Source organism: Peromyscus maniculatus, chromosome 17 (assembly GCF_049852395.1).
Source record: "Peromyscus maniculatus bairdii isolate BWxNUB_F1_BW_parent chromosome 17, HU_Pman_BW_mat_3.1, whole genome shotgun sequence".
Classification (NCBI taxonomy): Eukaryota; Metazoa; Chordata; class Mammalia; order Rodentia; family Cricetidae; genus Peromyscus; species Peromyscus maniculatus.
Genome location: NC_134868.1, coordinates 37,409,964 through 37,436,955, shown reverse-complemented (window position 1 = coordinate 37,436,955; position 26,992 = coordinate 37,409,964). Strand labels below are relative to the sequence as shown.

The following is a 26,992-nucleotide window of genomic DNA, read 5'->3' as shown; positions in this document are numbered from 1 at the left end:
GGTCGCGTCCGGTGAGCCTCGCAGAGAGGGACAAGGTCCACGCCGCTAACCTTACCACCATGCCCGGCGCCCCCAAGCCTCGCAGCTTGTGCTGGCTTGCAACTCCCGCCCCTGGGGCGGTGCCGGGAACAAGCGGCGCCTCCGCCGGTCACGTGGGGGCCGCTCCACCGGGCGGCGCTGTAGCTTTCCGATCGAGCCCTCCCAAGCGCCGGGGACGCGGCGCTCGCGCTCCCGCCCGAGCCGCGGGGAAACGGAGACAAGGAGACGCCGCCGCCCCCGGCGCCCCGGCCCTGCGCCCGCAGCATGCCGGCAGCGGAGCCGAGCGCTGCCCTCCTCCTGCTGCTAGCGGAGGCGACGCCGCCGGCCTCCGGGCCGCCGCTGCGAGGGTAGCGGGGCTGGAGTCGGCTACCCAGGCACCGCGAGGCGGGCGGAGCTGGAAGAGGAGCAGGCATCCTCCGCGGCGCGGCGGGCGGCGGCCCTGCTGCCCGGCGCGCCCATGGCCCGGGAGCACGGAGAATGCGAGCCGTGTTGCGCGGCCGCAGCCCAGCTCCGCGCCGCTTGCCCGGAGCCCCCCAGAGCTGCCCGCGTCGCCGCCGCCGCCGCCGCCCCCCAGCTGCGGGCGCCCGGCTGCTGGCTGCGCTAGGGACCCACGGCCGCTGGCCGCGCAGGGGTGGTGGCCCGGGAGCAGCGGGAGCCAGAGGAGGGCCCGGGCGCCGGCTGGGGTGCAGCGCGGCATGCAGCTGCGGGCTCCGGTGCCGGCGTGAGGGTTGTCGGCGCCGGGCCCCGCCATGGCTGGCAAGGACAGTGGCAACCTGAAGACGGTGAGACTGTGGCGGGACGCCGCCCTGCGCGCCAGGAAGCTGCGGAGCAACCTGCGCCAGCTCACGCTCAGCTGCCCGAGGGCCGGAGGCGATTCACTCGAGTCCCCCGACGCCCCCCAGCTGGTGCTGCCGGCCAACATCGGGGACATTGAGGTGCTGAACCTGGGGAACAACGGCCTGGAGGATGTGCCTGAAGGTCTGGGGTCGGCTCTGGGCAGCCTTCGCATCTTGGTCTTGCGCAGGAACCGCTTTGCCCGGCTGCCCCCTGCGGTGGCGGAGCTAGGCCATCACCTTACGGAGCTGGACGTGAGCCACAACCGGCTGACCGTTCTGGGTGCCGAGGTGGTGAGCGCCCTAAGGGAGCTGCGCAAGCTCAACTTGAGCCACAACCAGCTGCCGGCGCTGCCTGCCCAGCTGGGTGCCCTCGGCCACCTGGAGGAGCTGGATGTCAGCTTCAACCGGCTAGCGCATCTGCCGGATTCCTTCTCCTGCCTCAACCACCTGCGCACCCTCGACGTGGACCACAACCAACTCACCGCCTTTCCCAGGCAGCTGCTGCAGCTGGCTGCCCTGGAGGAGCTGGACGTATCCAGCAACCGGCTGCGAGGCCTACCTGAGGATATCAGTGCCCTGCGTGCCCTCAAGATTCTCTGGCTTAGTGGGGCCGAGCTTGGCACCCTGCCCAGCGGCTTCTGTGAGCTGGCCAGTTTGGAGAGCCTCATGTTAGACAATAACGGGCTGCAAGCTCTGCCCCCCGAGTTCAGCCGCCTGCAAAGGCTCAAAATGCTCAACCTCTCTTCCAACCTCTTTGAGGAGTTTCCTGAGGCGCTGCTGCCCCTGGCTGGTCTGGAGGAGCTCTACCTTAGTCGGAACCAGCTCACCTCAGTGCCATCTCTTATCGCCGGGCTGGGCCGGCTTCTCACCCTGTGGTTGGATAATAACCGCATCCGCTACTTGCCGGACTCCATTGTGGAGCTGACGGGCCTGGAGGAGCTGGTCCTTCAGGGCAACCAGATCGCTGTTCTGCCCGACAACTTTGGCCAGCTCTCCCGGGTGGGCTTGTGGAAAATCAAGGACAACCCCCTGATTCAGCCCCCTTACGAAGTCTGCATGAAGGGGATCCCCTACATCGCAGCCTACCAGAAGGAATTGGCTCATTCCCAGCCAGCTGTGCAGCCCCGCCTCAAGCTGCTCCTCATGGGCCACAAGGCTGCAGGCAAGACCCTGCTCCGACACTGCCTCACGGAGGACAAAGTGGAAGGAGACCAAGGAGGAGGGGACAAGGAGAAGAACTACCTGCTTTTCCCTCCCCTTGGGAGCAAGGGCATCGAGGTGACCAGCTGGACTGCGGATGCTTCCCGGGGCCTGCGGTTCATTGTGTATGACTTAGCCGGTGATGAAAGCTATGAGGTGATCCAGCCCTTCTTCCTCTCCCCAGGAGCCCTGTATGTGCTGGTGGTCAACTTGGCCACCTATGAACCTCGCTGCTTTCCTACTACCGTGGGCACCTTCTTGCACCGGGTGGGGGCCCGGGTGCCTCACGCCGTGGTGTGCATTGTGGGCACACACGCGGACCTGTGTGGGGAGCGGGAGCTTGAGGAGAAGTGTCTGGACATTCACCGCCAGATCTCCCTACAGGAGAAGCACGATGCAGAGGGCCTAAGCCGTCTAGCCAAGGTGGTGGATGAGGCCCTGGCTCGGGACTTCGAGCTGCGCTCTGCCAGCCCCCACGCAGCCTACTACGGTGTTTCCGACAAGAACCTTCGCAGGCGCAAGGCCCATTTCCAATACCTGCTCAACCACCGGCTGCAGATCCTCTCCCCCGTGCTGCCCGTTAGCTGCAGGGACCCCCACCAATTGCAACGCCTCCGCGACAAGCTGCTCTCGGTAGCTGAGCACCGGGAGATCTTCCCCAACTTACACCGAGTCCTGCCTCGATCCTGGCAGGTGCTGGAGGAACTCCACTTCCAGCCACCTCAGGCGCAGCGACTGTGGCTGAGCTGGTGGGACTCGGCCCGCCTGGGTCTGCAGGCAGGTCTGACGGAGGACCGGCTGCAGAGCGCCCTTTCCTATCTGCACGAGAGCGGCAAGCTGCTCTATTTTGAGGATAGCCCCGCCCTCAAGGAGCATGTCTTCCACAACCTCACCCGCCTCATTGACATCCTCAATGTCTTTTTCCAGAGAGATGCTTCTTTGCTGCTGCATAAACTGCTCCTGGGGACCAGTGGGGAGGGGGAGGGGGAGGGGGAGAGCTTCCTCACTCCGGCAGTGCCCACCCCGGGTCAGGACCCACTCCGGGCCACTCAGCTTCATCATTATGTGGAAGGCTTTCTGCTGCATGGGCTCTTGCCGGCCCATGTCATCCGGTTGCTGCTTAAGCCTCACGTCCAGGCCCAGCAGGACTTGCAGCTCCTCCTGGAGCTGTTGGAGAAGATGGGACTCTGTTACTGCCTCAATAAACCCAAAGGCAAGCCATTGAATGGCTCCACGGCTTGGTACAAGTTCCCCTGCTACGTGCAGAATGAGGTGCCCCACGCAGAGGCCTGGATTAATGGGACCAACCTGGCTGGGCAGTCCTTTGTGGCCGAACAGTTGCAGATTGAATATAGTTTTCCCTTTACCTTTCCACCTGGATTGTTTGCACGCTACAGTGTCCAGATCAACAGCCATGTGGTGCACAGGTCGGATGGGAAATTTCAGATCTTTGCCTATAGAGGAAAAGTTCCTGTGGTGGTGAGTTACAGACCCGCCAAGGGGGTCCTGCAGCCAGACACCCTGTCCATCGCTAGCCATGCATCGTTACCAAATATATGGACGGCATGGCAAGCCATCACCCCTTTGGTAGAGGAACTGAACGTCCTGCTTCAGGAATGGCCTGGACTGCACTACACCGTGCACATCCTCTGTTCTAAGTGCCTTAAGAGAGGGTCCCCCAATCCACACGCTTTCCCAGGTAGGTGGAGAGGCTGTGCTGGGGTTCATTGGTGGTTTGTGTTACATTGTGGTTTTTTTGGAGACGTTTGTTTCTCACGTGGCAGAATGTTGCTGTAGCCTCATAGGCTCTCCAGCAAAGCTTTCCAAGGTAGACCCAGGGTGACTGCGGCATAAGCCAAAGCAACAGGAATTGCAAACCACGAGCATCCGTTCTCTTCAAACAGGGAGACTTACACTGCCAAATTTAAAACATTTCCGGGTCTCCTTTATCCTTCTTCGGAAGTCAGCCGCATTTTGTAGAGGGAATTCTCAGGTGGTTGTACAGGAGCTGGGATGAGGGTGACATCAGCCCTGTGCTGATGCTCACACGTTGTCGGAGGGAGAGAGGGAGGAGCCTGAGTCTGTGTTGGTGGTCATAGGCTTTTGTTTAAAGTCCTGGTGTATCTGGCAAGCCAGAGTTAGGGCTGGCTTTCCTTGAGCAATCCAAAGAATGTTCTGTAACTGGGGTGAGTGATGGCTGAGTGGTCTGTAATGCATGCCTGCCTTTGGCGAGTTCAGCCTTGACCAGTTCAGAACAGAGAGGACTCACTTCTCCGAGGGGAATTTCCTCCAATATTTCCTGGCAATTTTGAGTTTTATAGACGCCGTCCGATACGTTTCTCTGGTAAATGGGGCTTTCCGATGGTGGTTTATAAGTCATGGAAGGGGAAACGAGACAAGAAAACGCACGATAGAGTCATATTTTGTCTTTGTCTTTTGTCTTTTTCTTTTGTAAACAGTTACAGGCGAGTGAGAGAATTTGAGGACTAGTTTGAGATTAAAAGGAAAGAAATCCTCATTTTTTTTTTTTTTTTTAAATGAGCAGTTTTAAAGATGCAGCGGCACTGAACAGAAGGGTATGGGTTTTTCTCCACCTGCACCCTCCCTCACAGATGCACAGCCTCCCTGTCGTCATCCATCATCCCCTGCTCAGGAGCAGTCTATTCGCTCCTTCCCTCAACCCACTGGAGTGAACCCTTGTCTGGAATTCCTAGCTTACATTGGAGCTCGCTCTGGGTATTTATTCCCATGGGTTTGGGCAAATGCGTAATGAATGACATGCATCCATCACTGTAGTGTTATCAAGGGTAGTTTCCTGGGAAACCATCCTGGGAACTCCTGGTCTTTTTCTCTGCTTTGCCTGGGATTTTTTTTTTTTCCTGGCTAATTAGGCTCAAGTCTTCATCTAGGAACCGTCTCCTCATGGTTTGGAGTTCTTTAACAGCTGGTTTGTGTGTAGCCCACGTGGTCGATAGTGTTACAAACATCCTTAGCACAAATCCTGTAACAATGGTACCACTGAGCCTTTCTCACCTGGGTCCCGCCGCCAACCAGGGGTAGGCTGTAGGGTGACTGAATGCCACTCTGATCTTTGTCTGGGCGTGAGTGCCAACGAGAATGCACCTTGTAATAGTATCGGGAAGGAATAGGATACCAATATTTCCGGAGGTAAAGTCTTTCCGTTGCCCCAGATCTAGGTTTAATTCTTCAGCTTGGGGAAAAAAAAAAGGGAGCACCATATTGGGTTTCCAGCCTGTGGAGCCAGCCATTCTGTAGGATTATCTGGCATCTTGTCACAGGCCCGGACTTGGTGGGTGTCTCCGTGTATCTGACACTTGCCATTGTATTTTATTCATGGAAGCCAAACTCTTTCTTTCTCACGTTGCTGAGCTGTACAGAGAGGTTGGGAGCACTGTACTCATAACCTACTCAGTTGTTGCTCACTGCAGAGACAGAGTGTGAATTAAATGGATGTCCTCGCCCACGACAAAGGGAAGCACATCCTTGAGCAAGGACCAGTCTGGGCTGAGGAATTCTGTTAGTGAAACCGTGAGGCTAGCGTGGTTTTTACCGTCACCTGTGCTCTGAATGTCTTACCGTCACCGTCATCTACTGCATAGAGGAGCTGGCAGTGAGACGGGAACACTGAGCAGGGGGCGGGGCTTGCGTCTCATTTGCCTTTCAAATGAGGCCCGTCTGGTCTGGTTGGCAATCCAGGCTATAAGGGATTTTCAAGTTGAGAAAGGAAGAGATGTATGTAAGAACATACATCTATATTGAGACATATGCCATTAGTTATTTTTTAGTTATTTTTTTTATAACACGCATGGAATATTTCTATCAGAGATTTTCTTTTTTAAAGAATTCATTTTGGTTTGTATCCCCCCCCCCCCAAAGTAGAAGAGCGATCCGAATATTGGGGAAAAGTTGACAGTACTGTGTTTTTCTTTACATTATGACAACAGAAAAAGAACAGGATTTTTTTTTCTCTGACATATTTTTTTTCTGGGATTCTCATCATTTATTAGTAATTGTCATAATTCTGAAAGATCGGGTAAGAACTAAAAATACTGAAATCTAGACTGTCACATGGGAGAAATGACAACTTTTGATGTTCATTAAGGGGACACACACACACCCTTAGGTGATTAGAACATGTTTCAGTCATGGGAGGAGCTTTTGAATCTATGAGTAGCTCTCTGTCTTTCTGTGGAGTCTTTTTATGTCTTTCGTTCCCTTTTTAGGGACAGAAAATTGGTGACTTCACTACATTAAAGTATCAAGTTTTCTTGTAAACTCACAATTTTCCATGTAGTGGTTTTAAAACTGATTTTTTAGTTTTTTTTTTTTTGTTTGTTTGTTTGCTCTGGGACATCAAGTACCAATTCCCATGTTGCTCCGTCCCATTCTGCAGAGGCACTCCATCACATTAGTACCTTTTAAAATGTTCTTATATGGAAAATTCTCCTGGCCCTGCCCACCTGCATTTTCTGGCGAGAACTACTTTAGCTGGCTGGATGATGTGGGGCTGGGTTTCTCCTGCTTTAATTTTGGAGATCCTTAGCCAACAACCATGAATTTAAAATTTCTCACAGACAAGATCCAATCCCATTGTCAAAGGGATTACAGATTTATTTTACTGAAGACAATTGGGATGACATACAGGAGTTTAAGTAAAGATTTATTTATTTTATCTGTGGATGTTCAGTCTGCATGTCTGTCTGTACAGAGGAGAGTGTTGGCATTACAGATCGTTGTTAGCTGCCCTGTGGGTGCTGGGAATTGAACCCAGGTACTCCAGTGCTCTTACCCCCTCCCTGGGCCATCTCTCTAGCCCTCCAGGGTTCTTCCAGAAACCGAAGAAAGGTCACTGTGGCTCAACAGGTAAAGGCCCTTGTCTAGCAGGTCCCAGAGACCTGAGTTTCATTCCCAGAATCCATGTAAGGGTAGAAGGAAGAACTGGCCTCCACACATGTACTGAATCATGCGCGCTCACACAAACACAGTAAGTTTTCAGAATATCACTGTGAAAATCTAATGTTTCCTCTGGGTATCAGTTCCTGCCTATATACCACCACGACCCACCACCCTCTTCCATTTCTGCCCCATAATTGGTCCTGCGCTCTCATTCCCAGAGCATACTGTCCTTCCTATGGGCTGTCTAGTCATGTTTTTATTCTCTTGGCCTGTGTCATTTAAACCAGAATGATCGGCCCTCTGAGGCTGGCTGGCTGACCTGACGGACTAAGTGGCCAGAACACTGGACTGCACCACGATTGCTGAGCATTGATAGCATTTCAGCAATCACAGGACTGCTGTGTGGTTTTAAGCTGGAAGAATGTGGCTTTGTCTACCTGACTTTGAATATAAGTTTTCACTTTCATTGACATATCCACTCTACAAATTATGAGCTGTAATTTTTTAACAGTAAGGAGAAAGCAATCCAGTAAGTTTCATTAATTGTGTGGTTTTCTTCAATTTTGGACACATTCATTCACACAGAGCCTTTCCATATCCCACAAGTGCTCTTTGCTCCTCCATATTTTGCACCTAATGTGTACCTGTCAGACTGTATATGCCCATAAGACAGTGTGTGCCTGTCTGACAGTGTGTACCCATGTGTACAATGTGTGGTTGTCTGACTGTGTGTGTCTGTCTGTGTGTGCCTGTCTGGCAGTGTGTCTGACTGTGTATGTCTGTCTGTGTGTGCCTGTCTGACATTGTGTACCCATGTGTACAGTGTGTGGCTGTCTGACTGTGTATGTCTGTCTGTGTGTGCCTGTCTGGCAGTGTGTCTAACTGTGTATGTCTGTCTGTGTGTGCCGATCTGACAGTGTGTGTCTGCCTGACCATGTGTACCCATATGACCGTGTGTGACCATATTGTAGTGATGCCTGTCTGACAGTATGTGCCCATATGACTATGTCTGTCTGTCTGAAAATGTGTACCCATATAACAGTGTGTGTTTGCTTGACTGTGTGTACCCATGTGTGTGCAATGTGCACTTGTTTAACTGTATGTACCTGTCTGACTATGTGTGCCCATCTGACAATGTGTACCCAGATGATAGTGTGTGCCTTTCTGGCTGTGTGTGGCCATATGACAATGTGTGTCTGCCGGACTGTGTGTGTGTGTATACCTATCTGACAGTGGGTGCTCATAGAATGGTGGATGTCTGTCTGACAGTGTGTGTACCCATCTGACAGTGTCTGTTTGTCTGGCTACACGTTCTGACACTTGGTGCCTATCTGATTGTCGTGTGTACCCATCTGTGTGTGCCAATCTGACAACGTATGCTTGTCTGACTATGTATGGGTCTGATGGTGCGGGCCTGTCTGATGGTGTACGCCTGTCTGATGCTTAGCATATTTCTCTTGTTCCAGGAGTGGCTGTGTGTGTCACAATACCCCTTTGATTAGATTGTTCACTTGCTTCCTCTAAGAGGAGACCTGCCCCAGGCTTTGTGGTCCCCGGAAGCCTCTCAGGTGTTTCCCTCAGTGACGGTTTGGCACTTTATAAGAAGAATCTCTTTGTTGCACTGTCAAGTTCCCAGGTAGTACCGGATGGGGACGCTGCCCTGCCCTGCTCCCCCCACCTCAGATGTCCTGGCTCTCCTGCTGGGTTTGGACTGCAGCACTTGGCCCTGAATGGGCCCTTCATTTTGACTACTGAAGCGAAGCAAAGTTCTGGCCTTATTATATCTAAATTTTACAATTACTGGAATCTGAGCATGACCCAGTTGCTTGGATTGAATTAGTCATTGTTTTTTAACTCCACAAAGGTTATGTTATTCAGTACCTTTTTAATTTAGCTTTATTAATATTGATGCCCCTGGGTTTTTATTTTCATAAACAGGCCTCTTTGAACTTCGTAGGACTTTGCTCCGCATAAAAAGAAAAACCTTGACCATGTAGGAGGAGAAAGAAACGCTGTGCAGAACAGAGCTCAAAGACTGGGGGGAAGTTTTTAGTAGTGCTCAAATTATTTTAAGATTTGGAGTCTCAGTTCTACAGTGCACTTTTAAGGCTGCCCTTGCTCAGGTACTGGAGAAAGTCCCAGAGAGATACCTTTTGTTTGTGACACACAGTTTGTGTATGGTCTGCCTCCTGCTCCCCATGCTCCCTGGTGAGCCTGGCCTGGTTTAGCTCTCCCTTATTCCCATATCTAACACACTGTTGGGGTACACTCAGGGATGTTTCGGGAGGACTAGGGAGGATCTAGATAATAGTGCTTTCCTGGTGGCTGGGAAGAAGCGCCAGTTCTTGCTGGGGGTGTGGGAAGGGCCAATTCGGAAGTGAATGTTTCTGGTGGTTCCCCCACCTTGCCCCTCACCTCTCTTCACTCCATTGGCGCCCTTTGATTATAGACTCGGCAGCCATCACTAGCGGGCTTTTGTTTGTGTTGTTGAAGAACCAGGGCAAGTGCTGGCCCAGTCTTGACGCTTTCTTGTCGTTCCTGTGCTGTTCCCTCATCCACAGTCTCTGAGGAAGTACACCAGGCAGCCCTGTTCTGGGCAGGCCCCACTCAGCCAGGCCTCAGGTCTCTCAGACTCAGCCTTTCTGCTCGGAAGCCAGTTGCTGGGAGTTGAGGGTGTCCTCTTGTCCTTCTCTGGGCTGATGCCTTTCCCTCAGAGGAAGTGAAAGCACATTGGCACATATCCACATAATGCTCTGGCGTGAATGAAGCTGGCCTTCTTGTCTTGCCCTCAGAATGATTCATGGGCACCTCAGACACCCACAGACTGCATGTGATCAACTCATGGACCTAGAGACACCCCCCCAACCCCCATCTGAAGAAGGGTATCGTCTTGCGGGCCGCAGAAATATATCATAAGAACTCAGCTGGTTATGGCAAAGTCACTACCTGGAGGGATCAGGGAATTCCTCCAGAGGAAGCCAAATCCCAAGGAGTTTTTGGTGTTACTTGGCTTGTTATATATCAGCTGTCTTCTGTTATGAAAATCATGTGTTCCTTCATAGTTTTCCCAATTGATTTTTCCCTAAGAAGGGCTAACAATGTGGACTGATCACTCTCTAGACATACACATTCCAAGCATTTGGAGAACAGCCTCAGGAAAGGCTTTCTCTGGAATCAGATATCTCCCCTAGCCACTTTCAAGGACTAAAGGAGACATCACCCAGGTGGTCACCCAATTTCCGAGGATTAACAGTGATAACAACCCACAGGCGAGTCTCCTGACTTAAGGTAAATTCCACAAGGGGACACCGCCTGGGTCAGGTAGACATTAAGTAATAGCTTTACACAATTTAGCTCAGACCCCTCCTTTCTTACAGCCTTACTAACTTTATAGATCTCTAACTACTTACCTAACCACTTCTAGGAATATTTAGATAAACTTCTGTGCTAACAGATATGCTCAGCCAGAACTCCCAGTTCAAGCCTCCCTGTAATTATCATTATTGGTAGCATCCGGCCAGGTCCATCACCGGATGGAGGAAAGTACCTTATCAGAGATACCTCTGTACTCTCTAAGAACAGACTTAAGCATCCAGGCTACCTGTTTGAGAAGGCCTGGTGGATGTGCTAATTAAACTTAACTTCCTCCTTTCCCAAATCTTACCTCCAGTTCCAGATCTCCCTTTAACTATCACCAGGGGCATCTAGCTGTACACAGGTTGCCTAGAGACTGAGATCACTGCCTGAGGAAGTTCAGGCTGAGTGTCCTGGGTGGAGGGGAGGATTGTGATTTTGGGGAGATATATAACTGTAAAGCAGAGGACAGAAGGAAGAGAGAAGAGAATGGAAGAACGAGATGGGTAAGAACTTGAGAGGAACAAACTGAGATGGGGAAGAACTAGATTGAAGGGCTACAGGAGAGTACTAGAGGAACGAGATGGAAGATGAGGAAGAGCCAGATGGGGAAGAACTAGATGAGTTAGAATGAGAAGAGGAGAGAGGAGGTGGGAGAGGAGATGATATGGGAAGGAACAAGATGGATGAGAACCTAGAAGGGGCAGAACTAGATGAAGGAATTAAGATAGAACATAGAGGGGACAGTAGATAAATATAGAGAGAAATCAGACAAGAAAGGAGCTAGACATGAGAACAGAACTGAAACTGTGTATAAAGGATGTTATGCCAGAGGAATTAAAGCAAGTGGACTATAGAACTCGGTGTGCTGAGATTATATTTCCTGATAATAGTCCTCGCCGTTAGTAGTTCTCTCTCCTGAGCCCCTGGGATGTATAATATTGAGGCTGGTCCCTCTAATATTATACAAGACCTGGCGCCCTTGGGTACCCAGTCTCAGGAAGAGTAATCTACCAAGCACACTCAAAAAGCAGTGGTGTGCTTGGCGGAGGCTGTCCAGAGACGAGGCAGTCTCTCCGGGGAGTCGTAAAGGTGACCCCTGAAGTGCCGGCTACCGACGGACCTCACCAAAGGTGCTGCAGACCGGGAGGAACCCCAGGCCTCTTTGTGGTGAGTAGGTGAATAGTTAAATATCTCCCTTCCCTATTAAGAATCCTTCTTGCAGACGGGCGGTGGTGGCGCATGCCTTTAATCCCAGCACTCTGGAGGCAGAGCCACAGGATCTGTGAGGATCTCTGTGAGTTCGAGGCTAGCCTGGTCTACAGAGTGCGATCCAGGAAAGGCGCAAAGCTACACAAAGAAACCCTGTCTCGAAAAAAAAAAAAAAATCCTTCTTGCACCATGAGTCCACGAGTCAAAAGAGAATCAGTTTTTGATAGAAATTACAGGACACAGGCATAAGACGAAAGGCATTTCAGTCAGCTCTAGTCTGTTTACAGGCTTAGATAAGGAAGCAAAGACTATCTTAATTCCATAAAGCCCCCCCCCCTAAAAAATGTAAGGAAAGATTTAGGAGACCCCCTAAAAGCCACCAACCTTATGAGATTGATTTACCATCAGAATATGATAAGCGGCAGAGATTCTAACCCCTCCCTTTTAGGGAGAAACCTGCCGTTACTTCATTCAGGGTCTTACAAGGAGGTAACAATATTCTCACACTACCAGACCTCCTGAGAGCATAAACCAGAGCTAATGAAGTTCACTATGTTCTCCATAGTAGCAGCAGCGTCCTGCTACAAACAGCCTTTTTTGCTAAAACTACTGGAATCTAAGGGCTAACTTGAGCCCTAAACTTGCCCTGCAGCTAACTAGGAGCTCCGCTCCAGCAGCCTTCATTTAAATCAATGCAAGCCTCACAGCCAATGCCGATTTAAAAACTAATGGCAACTCCCAGCTCTCCTAAAAAAGTGTCTCTTTCTCTCTCTTTCCTTTTTCTGGGTTGACTATTAAGTTCTTGGTAATTTACAAAAATCTTGGCCAAGTACAAGAACTTCAGTTAACCCATTTCAAAAAAAAAAAAAAAAAACAGGTCCTGGTTAGGGGACGCCCTACTACGACCTGTATGGATTCATCAGACCCCTGAAGACGTTTGGGGGTCGGAATCCTAAACATCTGCCTTCTTCCCTCTGAACCTAACTATCTGCTATCTGCATCTCAGCTCACTTGGGCTCCACCCTTCTCCTCACCTTGCCATTCCCGGTGGCGTGGCTATCTGGCTTGATACAGACTGGACAAACAGGCTGCAACTGCTACAAAAAAAAAAAAAAAAAAAAAAAAAAAAAAAAATTTTCTCCTCCTTTGTTTTAGTTTGGGCCTGTAAATTTACTGTGCTTATCTCATTTCATGATACACCTTAAAGGATTTATTAAATTGTTACTCTCCTCATATACTATATTTTTGAATAAGAGTTCCTGTTTCTATATTAAAAAAATTTCAGTACAAACTTAATATTTTTAAGGCTAAACTGACAGGTATAAAACCAAAGTTCTAAGCTTATAAGGGCAACTAACTTATAAATTGTTAAGAATATGTTTACTTTAATTAAAGATAATTAAGAAATAAAACTTGTTGATTGTTTGGCCGACCTAAACTGTAAACTGTTAAGGATAAGTTGTATTTAAGCTATAAGCTATTAGAAATAATTTTCAGGATACAAATCAAAACTTGATCATCATAAATGATCAAATTCCCTAACGTATACAAAATCATATTTATGTACATGCTATGTATGCTAAATTTCATATAATCAATTCATTACTTAGCCCCCTAGCATTTAAAATGTTTAAGCTTTGGACAAAACTGCCATACCCTTTATTGCCAGGGTTTTTTCCAAACTATGCTTTGAGATAATTTAGATTATATTTCCATTTATCAGGTTTAAAGATAATTTGCCTTACTATCCAATTTCAAGTGAAAGATAGCTCACCTAACAGATTTCAAAATGACATAGATGCTTTTGGATATAAAGTTTTTATAAAGGGATATAAAAGTTTAGATTTAGAGAATGTTTAGGAAAGTTAAAGAATAATTTATGATATATGAATTGCCAGTTATTAGGATAGATCAATGTAACACATAAACATCTAGATGTTATTAATGATACATGAATCTCAGTAATAACCTAGAGATACTGAGGATGTATGCCTAAATTGGATCTATGGATAAAGTTTTTATTGAGGTATGAGATATATAAGCTTATGGACCTATATGCCTTAATACAAGAGTCTGGACCTTCCCAGAAGGGACACTGGGGCTAAATATAGGCTGTAACTCCTCTGCTGTACAAGGTATAAAAATTGTCCCAGTAAAGGTTGATCCTGACTTTACTAAAGAAATTAAGATTATTGTACAATTCTCTAGAAAACAATTCAGATTCATGCAGGGCAGTGCCTAAGGGAGCTGCTGGTGTGGATTCCAGCAATATGGCCTTCTGGGTTCAGGAAATTAAATATTCCAAACCAACTAAACACTTAAAATACAGGGGAAAAATAATTGGCTTGCTAAACATAAGCACGGTTGTTTCTTATATTTCAGGAAAAGATTTGCCAAGTACTTGAGACGACTATTACTCCTTTGTTTCTTATAGGCCTAGGTCAGCCTAATATTATTGCTAGCAGCTAAAAAATATTAAGATGGTCAGATAGATAAAATTATGACATATTCTGACCATATGTCATCCACCATACCTAACACACTATGGGAAAAAGACATACTGTAACAAATGGATGTACCATTAATTTCTGCTATGAACTAATATCATCTCAAATGCATTATATGGGTTTTAAACTTAAAGGAACTTGAGTAAACAAGCTCAAGGCATAATTGGGCCCTTTATCCCAGAAATCATACATGACAGACATAGCCTAAGGTATCAAAATTTATCCTAGGGGCCACTGTCCACTGTTAACTCCGTTACTTGTAAATCTGATGCTCCTATCTGGGTTAAGTAATGACCTTTAAATGCTGAGAGAATTGTAATTGCTACCTGCCTGGTGGAGGAAAAACTTAAATATTGGGCATATAAAGCCCCCCACCAGCCTTTAAATCACCCCAATATCTTTTTATTTAGGAATATCAGGATTATAGACTGTTACAAGACCTTAAGAAATTAAATATAATTTATTAAAGCCAAGGGGAACCTCACAGCCTGGCTTCCCATCTAACGCAGCCATCCCCAGAAACCAAAAAATAATTGCCATAGATGTACAAGATTGCTTCTTTACCATGCCTCCTCACCCTAAAGATTGTCAGCATTTCAAATACTTTTAGCTTGCCTACTCACCCTGCCATGATGGAGGCCAAAGCCGACATACAGAGCAGGAAATGCGAGTTCTGTTTATCCGGACTCATTCTTTGAACAGAGCTCCTCATTTTATCCATACAGATTAACTTTCAGAACTAACTGTCAGTTATAGCTTCCTCACAGTCCCCCAACCTAATAATTATATATATATGTATATGTGTGTGTGTGTGTGTATCTTACAATAATTTTATTGCACAGATGATATGTTTATGTCAAACTATGAAACTTATGAGTCTATAGAATGGCAAATAGCTCTACAGGATATACTGGCACCTTTTCTTATGTCTGTTCAACAATTACAAATTCTTCCCCTATGGAAGCTCACCAGTAGGCTTACATCCTTATGATTTCTGTTTATGAAATAAGAAGTAATACACCATTTATTTTACTGCTTTTCAATTTTAGGAATGCCTAGAACTCATATATAGACAACAGCCTTACATACACTTCAAGAACTCTTAAGAATTAGTGCTTAATTTTTCATATCTCCCACTACAGGCATTCCTTATTACCCCCAGGCCAAGTCACAAAGTTACACCTAAGCCTCTGTGATCTTCTCACTGGTTTTTGTAAAGGTCCTGATGTTTTCATACTGTCAGGAGGAGGATATGCCTACATGTCTTCACAGGACATTGACCTGCCTTTATGAATCCTGGATCGCCTGGTCACACCATAAGTTAGGCGCTACAGGATAAAGGCACTCTAAAGCTGCCAGACTGAATACAGACTGTTATTTACCTCTAGATTCTTAAATATTGAGTGTTAAATATAAATAAATTGATACAATTCCAGATCCTTTTGATGAATTGTTCATCAATGATATAAAACTCATAGAAATATGATTAGAAATAATAATTCTCTTCTACAAAATTTACCACTGTTATATTGCTAACATATCTAAGCTTTTGTCCATTAAGAAGGTTCTTACAAGCTTCAGGAGATCAAAATTTGCCAACGCTCACAAACCAAGAAGGACTGGGAGAAATGCAACCTAACTACAGTTCTTATCTCCCACTTACAAAATTTCTTTTTCTCCTCTGGATGGAGGAGGAGCCTTCCCTCTCCCTGGCCTGGTATCCCCTTCTCTTATCTGCTAACCATGCATTTAATGTCCCATAGGTACGCCTAAGAGAAAAAGTTTCCTCTTTAAAACTCCTCATCTTTAAAACTCTTCGGCTGCATGTTCTACCATTAATACACATATTTGTTTCCAGCAGAAACTCTAATCATTTAAAGAGTTACAGGTTGTCATCCTCTGGACCATGGACATGCTGTCTAGCTGCAGGTCTACACCCCACCCTCCAGCCCACACCGATGTGCTGTCCAGGCCCAGTCCTGCATCACGCCCTCCAGCCCACAAGACAGAAAATTCTGCTACACTGCCTGTCTCACAGAGCCTGAAACAGCCTGCGCTTCCTGGGTTTCCACTGCATCCCAGGCCTCAAGACCCCCAGCTTCGCCCCCATATCCGCAGGAAGCAACCATGGGAGATTTCTACAGCCCCCTTTGTCACGGACCCCTCTTTGTGAACTGAACTCTCCAGCCCAGGGGCTGGACTGCCCTTAAAAATGCTCTATTATCGATTGTATAAGTCTTGCCCATGATCCTGAAATGTATGTACTATCAGATAATTCTCCTCATGTACTTATGATATGTATGTAAGTCTTGCTATGTATACCCTGACACAGGTTATTGCTGTTTTCTCATAGCTAGTGGTTTAATATTGCATTGATTACAAATTTAAACTAGGTAAGCTTCATCTACAACATTGGTCCCACAGGTGCTCATGACTTGCTCAGGTAACTCTTTAACTATGCCTCCTTAAAAGACAGGTTAACCAAATTAATACCACTAACCAAAGATTAATAGATACAGTTAATGTTCCAAACTAACCATTTCTTTTTGATAAGTCACAATTATAGTATTCAGACACTTTTGACCATATTATGCCATACTAGCTAAGGATAGATTTTTATGATTAATCATCTGCTCCCTTTTGGAGACAGAGATATTCTAACTATATACAGATATACCTATTAGATGGTTAAACTAATCCTCAGCCTGCCATCTATATAGAGTATTGATTATAAATATATATTATAGGTACAATATTGATTAAATATCAATGTTAATTAATCATTATTTATCATTTTTCAGAAATCTCCAAACTTAAGTTTATCTACATATTCAATGTCCTACAAAAAAATTTTTTTTAACTAAATGAAAAAAGGGGAACTCTTGCGGGCCGCAGAAATATATCATAAGAACTCAGCTGGTTATGGCAAAGTCACTACCTGGAGGGATCAGGGAATTCCTCCAGAGGAAGCCAAATCCCAAGGAGTTTTTGGTGTTACTTGGCTTGTTATATATCAGCTGTCTTCTGTTATGAAAATCATGTGTTCCTTCATAGTTTTCCCAATTGATTTTTCCCTAAGAAGGGCTAACAATGTGGACTGATCACTCTCTAGACATACACATTCCAAGCATTTGGAGAACAGCCTCAGGAAAGGCTTTCTCTGGAATCAGATATCTCCCCTAGCCACTTTCAAGGACTAAAGGAGACATCACCCAGGTGGTCACCCAATTTCCGAGGATTAACAGTGATAACAACCCACAGGCGAGTCTCCTGACTTAAGGTAAATTCCACAAGGGGACACCGCCTGGGTCAGGTAGACATTAAGTAATAGCTTTACACAATTTAGCTCAGACCCCTCCTTTCTTACAGCCTTACTAACTTTATAGATCTCTAACTACTTACCTAACCACTTCTAGGAATATTTAGATAAACTTCTGTGCTAACAGATATGCTCAGCCAGAACTCCCAGTTCAAGCCTCCCTGTAATTATCATTATTGGTAGCATCCGGCCAGGTCCATCACCGGATGGAGGAAAGTACCTTATCAGAGATACCTCTGTACTCTCTAAGAACAGACTTAAGCATCCAGGCTACCTGTTTGAGAAGGCCTGGTGGATGTGCTAATTAAACTTAACTTCCTCCTTTCCCAAATCTTACCTCCAGTTCCAGATCTCCCTTTAACTATCACCAGGGGCATCTAGCTGTACACAGGTTGCCTAGAGACTGAGATCACTGCCTGAGGAAGTTCAGGCTGAGTGTCCTGGGTGGAGGGGAGGATTGTGATTTTGGGGAGATATATAACTGTAAAGCAGAGGACAGAAGGAAGAGAGAAGAGAATGGAAGAACGAGATGGGTAAGAACTTGAGAGGAACAAACTGAGATGGGGAAGAACTAGATTGAAGGGCTACAGGAGAGTACTAGAGGAACGAGATGGAAGATGAGGAAGAGCCAGATGGGGAAGAACTAGATGAGTTAGAATGAGAAGAGGAGAGAGGAGGTGGGAGAGGAGATGATATGGGAAGGAACAAGATGGATGAGAACCTAGAAGGGGCAGAACTAGATGAAGGAATTAAGATAGAACATAGAGGGGACAGTAGATAAATATAGAGAGAAATCAGACAAGAAAGGAGCTAGACATGAGAACAGAACTGAAACTGTGTATAAAGGATGTTATGCCAGAGGAATTAAAGCAAGTGGACTATAGAACTCGGTGTGCTGAGATTATATTTCCTGATAATAGTCCTCGCCGTTAGTAGTTCTCTCTCCTGAGCCCCTGGGATGTATAATATTGAGGCTGGTCCCTCTAATATTATACAAGAGTATCGTGCCCCAGGAACTCTTTTCTCTCTTGCCTTCTGATGTTTCATGCATTGGCAGTGGGAGGGTCTCCACAGACATTGTTTCTGAGAGATCAGGATATTATGTTATCTGAGTGATTCCTAGCAAGTGGGTTTTGGCTTGGCTTGTTTCTGGTGTTTTTTTTGTTTGTTTGTTTGTTTTTTTGTTTTGTTGTTTGTTTTTTGTTTTTAAATCTCCAAGTGTGTATGTCGAGGTTTTTCCACACAATTCTTCTAGTATGTTTTTAATTTTTGTGTACGAACTCTTACAGAAATGGATGGATGAACAAGGGGCAGATGATTAGGACACCAAGTTGAGTAGAATGTAGGAGCTGGCTGCCTAAAGCCTTCTGCTCCCTGACCTCTTGTTTATTCACCTTTCATCACTGGTCCCCCTTCCTCCCAAAGCAGAGGGTCTCATAGTTCTACCTCCTGTGATCGACTTCTACCTTTCCCTTAAATTTGACTCCCATGAGAAGGAAAGGATCAATGATGAGCAATACGAAGCTGTGACGGGTGGAGGTTGAATGGGTGCAGAAAGGCAGATTTCTTCTGGTGGCTCTCTGGTCTTCCAGGTGATGTTGCTTCCGGGAGCTCTGCCCTGCATTCAGCCTGCTGACTGGAGATCAGGGGGAGACCATGGTGGAGTGGCTGGCTGCGGCATAGACAACCCCATGTGTACTGCATACTTGGCAGCCACGTGGATAACAATTCCCAGATACCCTTGCCAACAGGGCTGACTTATTTGTAGAGAATGAGAAGGAAAACTTTGGAGTTATTTTTATTTTTGGCAGTAAGTGCTCAGAAACATGTCTTACTTATTTTTCTTGCATCTGTGTAATGTCCTAGCTGGAAATACGGGGTCTTGTTATTTTTTTAAAGAGTAAATGAGGGAGTAGCCCTGAGCAACAGTTATCTCTCTAACACGACACCCACAAAAGGTAGAGAATACAAGCAGTGGGGTGCAATGGACCTGGTGGTCGGAGGAGCCCGGCAGCTTTGTGGGATGCTAGGAGCCTGGAGGCTCTCCCTGCTTGCTTCTGGAAAGTTCCTGCTACTCCAAACCTTAGCACTGGGCACCCAGGCTATTCCAGCTGTCTCTCTTTCTTAACGGTTTGTACAGAGGCACTTGGTAGCAGAGCGTGTTTTGGGGTGGGGTGGCTTCATGAGTCAAGTGCCTGGAGTGGCTGCCTGTGCTGTTCTTCCCCTCTTTGTATGCCTCCTCCTCCCCTTCCTCCTCTTCTCCCTCCTCCCTTCCTTGTCTGCCTCTCTTCTCCCTCTGCCTCATCTCCTTTCTTCTTCCTCTCAAGGTGAAATTTATCAAATACAAGATCAACCATTTTCACGTGAATAGATCACTGGTGTGTCCTACCTTCACAGAGCTTCGGAAGCATTACCTCTGAGTTGAGTGCTTGTCTAGGCAAGGATCACTGGGGCAGGGCTTGGCCTCCTTCTTCCTGAGATGAAAGGGCCTGAGAATTCTTCCACCTGGCTCTGGGTGACAACTTTCTGTGCAGGGCATGACTTAAGAGTTAGAGTTTGGGTGCTTCCCCAGGGTTCTCCATTGACTGGACATCTCTCACATAGGGATACTGGAATCCTCTTGTTAGGGTTGATGAGGCTGCCTAGGCCCTTGGGTCTATCCGTGGCAGGTAGAGTTTACTCTGTGTGTGTGTGTGTGTGTGTGTGTGTGTGTGTGTGTGTGTGTGTGTGTGTGTGTTATATAATATGTATCTTTTTTTGGTAATTTTTGAGTGATATACCTTAGACCTTAGGTAGATAAGCAGGTAAGGGTTGGGAATATTTTAATATTATAATATTACCATATAAGACAACAAGACAAGTTATTAGTTTGAGTCTGCCATCAATTACCTTTGAATACCTACTGTATACAGACATTTGAGCTGAACTGGGAAATTTAGGAAAATAAAATACCTGACCTTGGCCATAGGGAGCTGAGGTGGGATCTTAACATGATGATTGATCCTTCACTGATGGAATCTGACCATATAGAGAGGAAATCATTGTGTGCTGGTGAGAAGTCTAGCTTTTTTTTTTTTAGGAAAAAAAAATCCATTCATTTAGAGTGAAGCCGACTCCCAGATTGAGTTTGCTTGATGAAGAGGAGTGGGTAGAAAGGAATGCCCACATCTCTCTCTCCAGCTGGCTTGGCGTCTAGATCGTTTGTTGTGGTAAATCTCAGGCAGAGCCTGAGAAGATGCTGGAACCAGCATCTGCACCAAGTCTTTCTGTGACCTTCCAAAGCTACTTCCTTGGTCATTTATTAGCTACTGGTTTGGAAGGATCAAGGTCATGAGTCATTTCCAAATGCCAAAGACTATGAATGTTGACTCTGAAGCCAGCACAGATTAAAGTGGGCGTTGTCAAGCGTGTGCGACTACTACTTACCGGTTCCTTTGTTGAGGGAGGCTTTGTTGAGATGTTTTCCTATTATTAGCCTATTAAATGTTGAGAGAATCAAAGAGTTAAACATCTCAGATCCTCCCTGCTTCCAAGATGCATCTCAGATCCTCACTGTCCCCAAGGTGAGTCATGTGCTGTTGACATGGAGTTAGAACCATGTGCTGATGAATTGGGGGCAGTAACACCACCCTTTATCTCTCCATCGTTCGTAAGGAGGGAGCTTAAGAATGGTTGTGGAGGTGATGGAGAGGTGGCTCAGTGGGTAGCAAGAGGACCTGGCTTCGGGTCGCTGGTACCCATGTAAAAAGCCACTTGCGACTGTAATCCCAGCATGCAGAGGTAGAGACGGGAGGATCCCTGGAATTTGATGGGCAGCTAGTCTTGATGAATTGACCTCTGGCCTCCATATACACATACATACACTTAGGTATGTACATACATACATTCTCTCTGTCTCTCTCTGTCTCTGTCTCTCTCTCTCTCTTAAGGTTTTTAAAAGGTAATGGGGAGTGACAATGTCAAACCAGAAAGATACTTCTCTTGGGTGTTTTGTTTGACTTCCCAACTCTATTGTTATTTTAATGGTTCTCAGCTTCCATGCCACGCACGTGTGTCTTTATAAAGGAGATGGTTGGGGGACACCATAAGACTGAGTGTATACTGATTTTTTCAGCATGTTCAGAAGCGTCAACTGGATGAGCTCATTCAGCTCCCTGGTGACCCTTATGAAGTAGGATCATTGTTGCCCTTATTTTCCAATGGAGATGAGCTTTAGTGAGTTCCCTATAAGAGCGCTCTGGGTTCGCTCCAGCCTTCTGTTTACCTCTCAGAGAGGTTCGCTCCTTAGCAGGCAGTTTGCAGTGAATGTCTTTCATATGCCCTGTAGGGAGTTGGGGGGTCAGCAGAGGTCATGGTCAGGGGTGTGAGCCACACGGAAAGCATGCCATCGTGGTTCCTGCAAGGCCGCTCTGCAGCTGAGTGTTAGAGAGAGTTTCCAGGTGACCACAGGAGGAAGATCGTGGGTCTCAGTATGTGAAGGGGACTGAAAGGCTAAGTGGGTGTGGCATAGATTGTGTGGTCTAAGCATTTGGTGTTTAGGAGTTGTGATAAGGAAGGAACTTCTTTAAATGACATTTCTGGACCAGCCAGCTTTGGCAGCGACTCCTGCTGGCCCTTGAATGAGAGCTTTGAAGCACTGTTCCAGCCTGGCCTTTGCCTTTGGACAGCTCTGCTGAGCCCTGGAAGGCATTTGCATCTGGGACAAGGGAAAGGTAGCCTCAGATGATCTGCACGGGGTACTGTGGTTAAGTGTGACACTGGCCACTTTCTCCAGGTCAGAGTACAGGGAAGAAAGGGCTGTTGATGATTGCCACAGCAGATAGCTGCATGCCTTGGTGATTCATAGACTTGTATGTGAGACTGATTTTTCTTGCTGTAATTCTTACCATAACAGCCCCTGAGAAAAGCAAATTTGGATCTAACACATCTCCACTCGCTTTATGCGTTGCTTGTAGCTCTAGAGTAAATGAAAATACCACTTGAATTAACTTTGCTTCCCAACACCCTTTTTGATGCATATCATTCACGTAGATATAACTGACTTCAGGGAGACAGGGTTTCTTGTATTGATCACGTTGCTCTTGCTTGAGCTTGTCTGTCCTTGCCTCTGAGTTCACCCAAATGCCCTCTGTTCCTCTTTGACTGCAATGCTTGGAAGTCCAAGATATTTTCAAATGTCCTTTATATATATATATATATATATATATATATATATATATATATATATTCTGATTTGACTTGAAGCATAGAATATATGTTGCTTTTAAAAATTGAAGCATTCTGAGCTGGTAATATGGCTTAGGGGGAGAGGCGCTTGCCATGCAAGCCTGAAGACCTGAGTTCAAGCCCTGGAGCCCCACAAAGGTGAGAGGAGAGAGTAAACGCCACAAGGCCGTCCTCTGATCTGTTTGTGTCCAGGCTTTTGCACTCTATATGTGGTATACATGTACTATACATACTGTACATCTACTGTACATCTGTGTGTGTGTGTGTGTGTGTGTGTGTGTGCGTTTGTGCACACACAAGCTTGTGGGTAAAATCTTTCTTTTTTTAATAGTGGGGCTATGGCAGAGTGCAATCTTTTAAGAACTAAATTTCCCCATACTGTAACATTATAAATTTGGAGGGCAAAGGGAAAAGATGTCACTCATGGCTGACATGTGCCATAATCACACTGTTTCTTTCAGTCCCCCCTTTAAGCTTAGGTTCTTAAAATATGTACTTAGCTCATTGTATAAATGATTTAAATATTGATTTTTTTTTTAAAAAGCTCAGCTCTTGTCCATTATGTTTCAGGGGGATTTCTACCTGCATAATAATTGTGAGTGTTTACATAATAGTGAGCAAGATGATTCTAGCTGTTTATTTAACCGTGTGGCCTTGGCTCAGCCATTCAGACACTTGCATTTTATTGTTGTAATTCTGTGCTGAACTCTTCTCCTTCTTTTTCTTTTCTGTTTTTGTTTGTGTGTTTTTTGAGACTTTTTTGCCCAGGATGGCCTCAAATTTGTAGCAAACCTCTTGCCTCAGCCTTCTGAGGATTACAGGCATGAGCTACCTTGCTTGGGTGTATTTCTTTCTGAAAGTTGTTTTTTGTTTTGCTTGTTTTTTTTTTCTATTTGGGCTGTGAACTTTTATTATTATTCACAGACTTTATAGATAAAAGAACCTAGCAAAAGTGTGTGACAACTGAATCCTGGATGTGTGTGTCACTGTATTTACTCACGGGAGCAACACTGTCCCCACATGGGGGGGTGGCGGGCAGCAGACTTTAGATGCTCCTCCGCAGACAGCCCTGGGCACACTTGGAGCTGCAGCCTTCCTGCAGGAGGGCGCCTGGTCTTTGCAGCTGCAGGAGCTGGAGCAGGTGCAGGGACTGCCAGTGGTGTGTGCAGTAGCAGTTGGGGTCTATTTCTCGTGTAAGTGAGTCCAGGTCCAAAGGAACCAGCAAAAATCGGCCATGCTTTTGGAAGGCGTGCCAATGAGATGTTTGCATTTGGGTGGCCATTTCTGAAATAGGATCACTAAGTGTTAGGCAGAGAATGTCATGGTCTCAGAACATGTTTCCATTGCTTTCCTGCTACCTGCCAGAGCCCTTAACTAGGCTTCCCCTCTCCTGCCCATCATCTTAACAACACACTGATAGTTCATGGCAAACAGCACCTCAGTGAGGACTCAGAGTTCTAATTAGTGAGGATGTTCACTGGCATGCGTGTTCCCTAATTATGTGGCAAATTTTCTGAGTTTTCAGATAATATCTTTTGGCATCATCTTACTGGCTTTCAGCTTTAAGAAAAATCATCACAGTGTTTTATCAGTTTAGATGAACTCTTCATGTATCTTTGTTGTATTTAAGGTTTTTTTTCCCCCAGCTTGGTTGCCTTTTTGGCTATCTAAAAATTTTTGTTTTAACTTTAATTTTTTTTTTTTTTTTTTTTTTTTTTTTTTTTTTTTACAATTGTCTTCTTAGAGAACTTAAAAAAAAAAAGAAATCCATCACATCACTGCAGGGAGAGAACAGGAATCATGCAATGATTTTAACAGTAAGAAAGTAATAGCTGCTTATGAAAAGTAAATTCAACAGCAGAAGCCCCGCCCCATCCCACCCCTCATCATCAACCTCACTTCTTATTTGTAAAATGTTTCTTGTGGTGTCTTGCAGGGATGTGTTAGCATGTACTTAACCTGAAAGAGGTCACCCAGGCTCCTTTTATAGCTTGTATTTGGTCACAATATATATTTTGGGGGCCTGGAGAGATGGCTCAGCAGGAAAGAACATGTACCACTCCCCCAGAAGTCCTGAGTTCAGTTCCTAGTATCCACACCAGGTGGCTTACAACCACGTATAACTCCAACTCTGGGTGGGTCTGACATCTCTGGTTCTTGGGACACCTGAACTCAAGTGCACATACCAACACACGTACACTGTTTATCTATATAACATATATGGATTTTGGAAATGCTGCCATAGTGGCAGCGTGAAAACAAGCACCCTCGTAGACACATCAGACACATCGCATATACATACATCTATGGCGTATCACGTAATATTCCGCCCTCTCCCTGTACTGTTTAGTCAGCCCGTGCTGACAGACCTTTGATGTCTTCCACCCTGTTTTCTAGATTTTTTTTTTTAAGCTGAAGAGGTCTTCTCCCTCCAGGAAGTTTCACAATGAGCTACTTTTGAAAACCTTCTGAGTTTATCAGGCTCCTTTGTGCTCAGAACACTCTGGAGATGCAATTAGTCAGAATGGCGGGACAGGACAGAGGCTTGGGAATTAGGAAAGCTCGGCTTTGTGATTTCAAAAGGAGGTAATGTTCCTAACCGGCTTCTGTGATGCATGTTGGAACGCTATTGCTTTGAGCATAATTATGCTTTTCACAGCTTAATTTATCCATTATTGTGCGATGCGGTGTTTAGACGTAGCCGTAATTACAAATCTTGCATGTTTATAAAATAAGAAGATCACCGATCAAAATAAGACTGTGGCGGTAGAATAATGCTTGGCCCATGTAAGAAATCAATGAAAAGTAATTGGTCGTGAACCATGTCCCACTGACTGAAAACACTGCCTCTGCCTCGCTGCTGGTGGCAGGGTGGGCTTCTGCACCATCGAATTTTCTAGACTTATGCTTGGTGTGGTATAGAAACCAGCACTGGATGTCTGGTTCTCATAGCAAGTGGGAGTATAAATTTTAAGAGGTTATCCATGTGGTTTGCCTTTTTTTTTTTTTTTTTTTTTTGTGTGTGTGTGTGTGTGCAATGAATATGGGATGGGTCTAACCTAGTGCAACTCAAGTGATTTGCCATGGTTGAACAATACAAAATTAAACTCTGTTTCTGTTGCTCCCGTGTTTTAAAGATCCTTGCTGGTACATTTCACAGGAAGCCAACAGCATCAGAGTTGGCTTCTTTGAGTATGAGTTTCACCATATGCTCTTTAAAAATCTTTCTCCTCACCCTGTGTGCCCAAAATCAATGCAGTCAGTATGGAGGAAAAGGGTGATTCACATTTTCTCTGAACATGTTACTAAAAAATATATTCAGACTAAAAAAATATATTCAGTGGGACTCTATAGATGCATGGGATAGCTGAGGTGACTTTGATTCAAGTGTTGCTCATGAATTGCATGGGAAGTACTAAAAAAAAGAAATGTGAATTTTCCAAAATACATTGGTGCCAAAACTGGCTCCCCTGTCTGCTGAGAGCTGGGCTGTTTCATGCCTGGGGGCACAGGAACAAAAAAAGGACCTTTGGAGTCCTCAGTAGCATTCATCTGTCCTGGTCCCTGACATGGCTGGTCCCCAGATGGCTCCTGAGTGGCACGGCCCTGGTTCTCTCCCTCTCTTGGGTGAAGCAGGTGTTCTTTTCAGCTTATTTCGTATCTTCAGCCTCTGCATTTCCACAAATGCAAGCGGGCAGCCCTCAGCTTCTCCCTAGTTACTATGTGACATTCTTTCTTCTGGGTGTAAGCAAAGGCAAGTGTACTGGTTTTCTATTTGGTCATTTCAGGAACACGGCTTCCAGGCGGTGGGTGGCTCAGCTTCAGTGTAGCTAGCTAGCACTCTTTATCAACAGACCATTCGCCTGCCCAGCCCCTTCTTGAGCATTGTGGATGCAGCTGAGCCTTGCTTCTGGAACATGCTGCAGAATTCATGCTTAGCCCAACAGGAGGGCTCATTGCATCTTGTTGATTACCAGAGCTGCCAAAATTCTCTTGCCTAGCCAAATAAAACAACAAAACAAAACAAACAACCCCCACCCGCAAACAAAATCAAAAACAAAAACAAAAACAAAAAACCCACCACCACCAAAAACAAAACTCAAACAAAAGAGGTGACCATTTCCAGGACCACATACCACCTGCAGCCTCAGGTGTTCCCCGGGCTGGAAGCTGCAGGCTCAGGGTATTTGGACCGCCCCATCTTTGACCATCCGTAAACCTTCTGATTTACAGTGCGCCATTTGTGATGCGAGACACGCTTATTCATGGGGGAATCTCCATCGAGATCATAAACCACTGGAAACCAGAGAGGAAGAACCGGTAGTTAGAATGGCGTCCATTGTTCTTTGTTAGGAAAAGAATGGCATTCTTTGGCTGTGGAC

General features: G+C 46.0%; 1 protein-coding gene across 2 annotated transcripts in view; it reads left to right on the top strand.

The window, feature by feature from the left end:
- Positions 1-788: 788 nt before the first annotated feature.
- Mfhas1 (multifunctional ROCO family signaling regulator 1) overlaps positions 789-26,992 on the top strand; it is a 102,768-nt gene continuing 76,564 nt past the window's right edge. For both annotated transcript variants that reach the window (XR_001577439.3, XM_006973960.4), the window contains exon 1: positions 789-3,774. Coding sequence is in view for 1 of the 2 variants with exons in the window: in XM_006973960.4 (XP_006974022.1) it covers positions 789-3,774 (2,986 nt within the window). In the remaining variant the exon portion in view is untranslated. The remainder of the gene's footprint in view (positions 3,775-26,992) is intronic.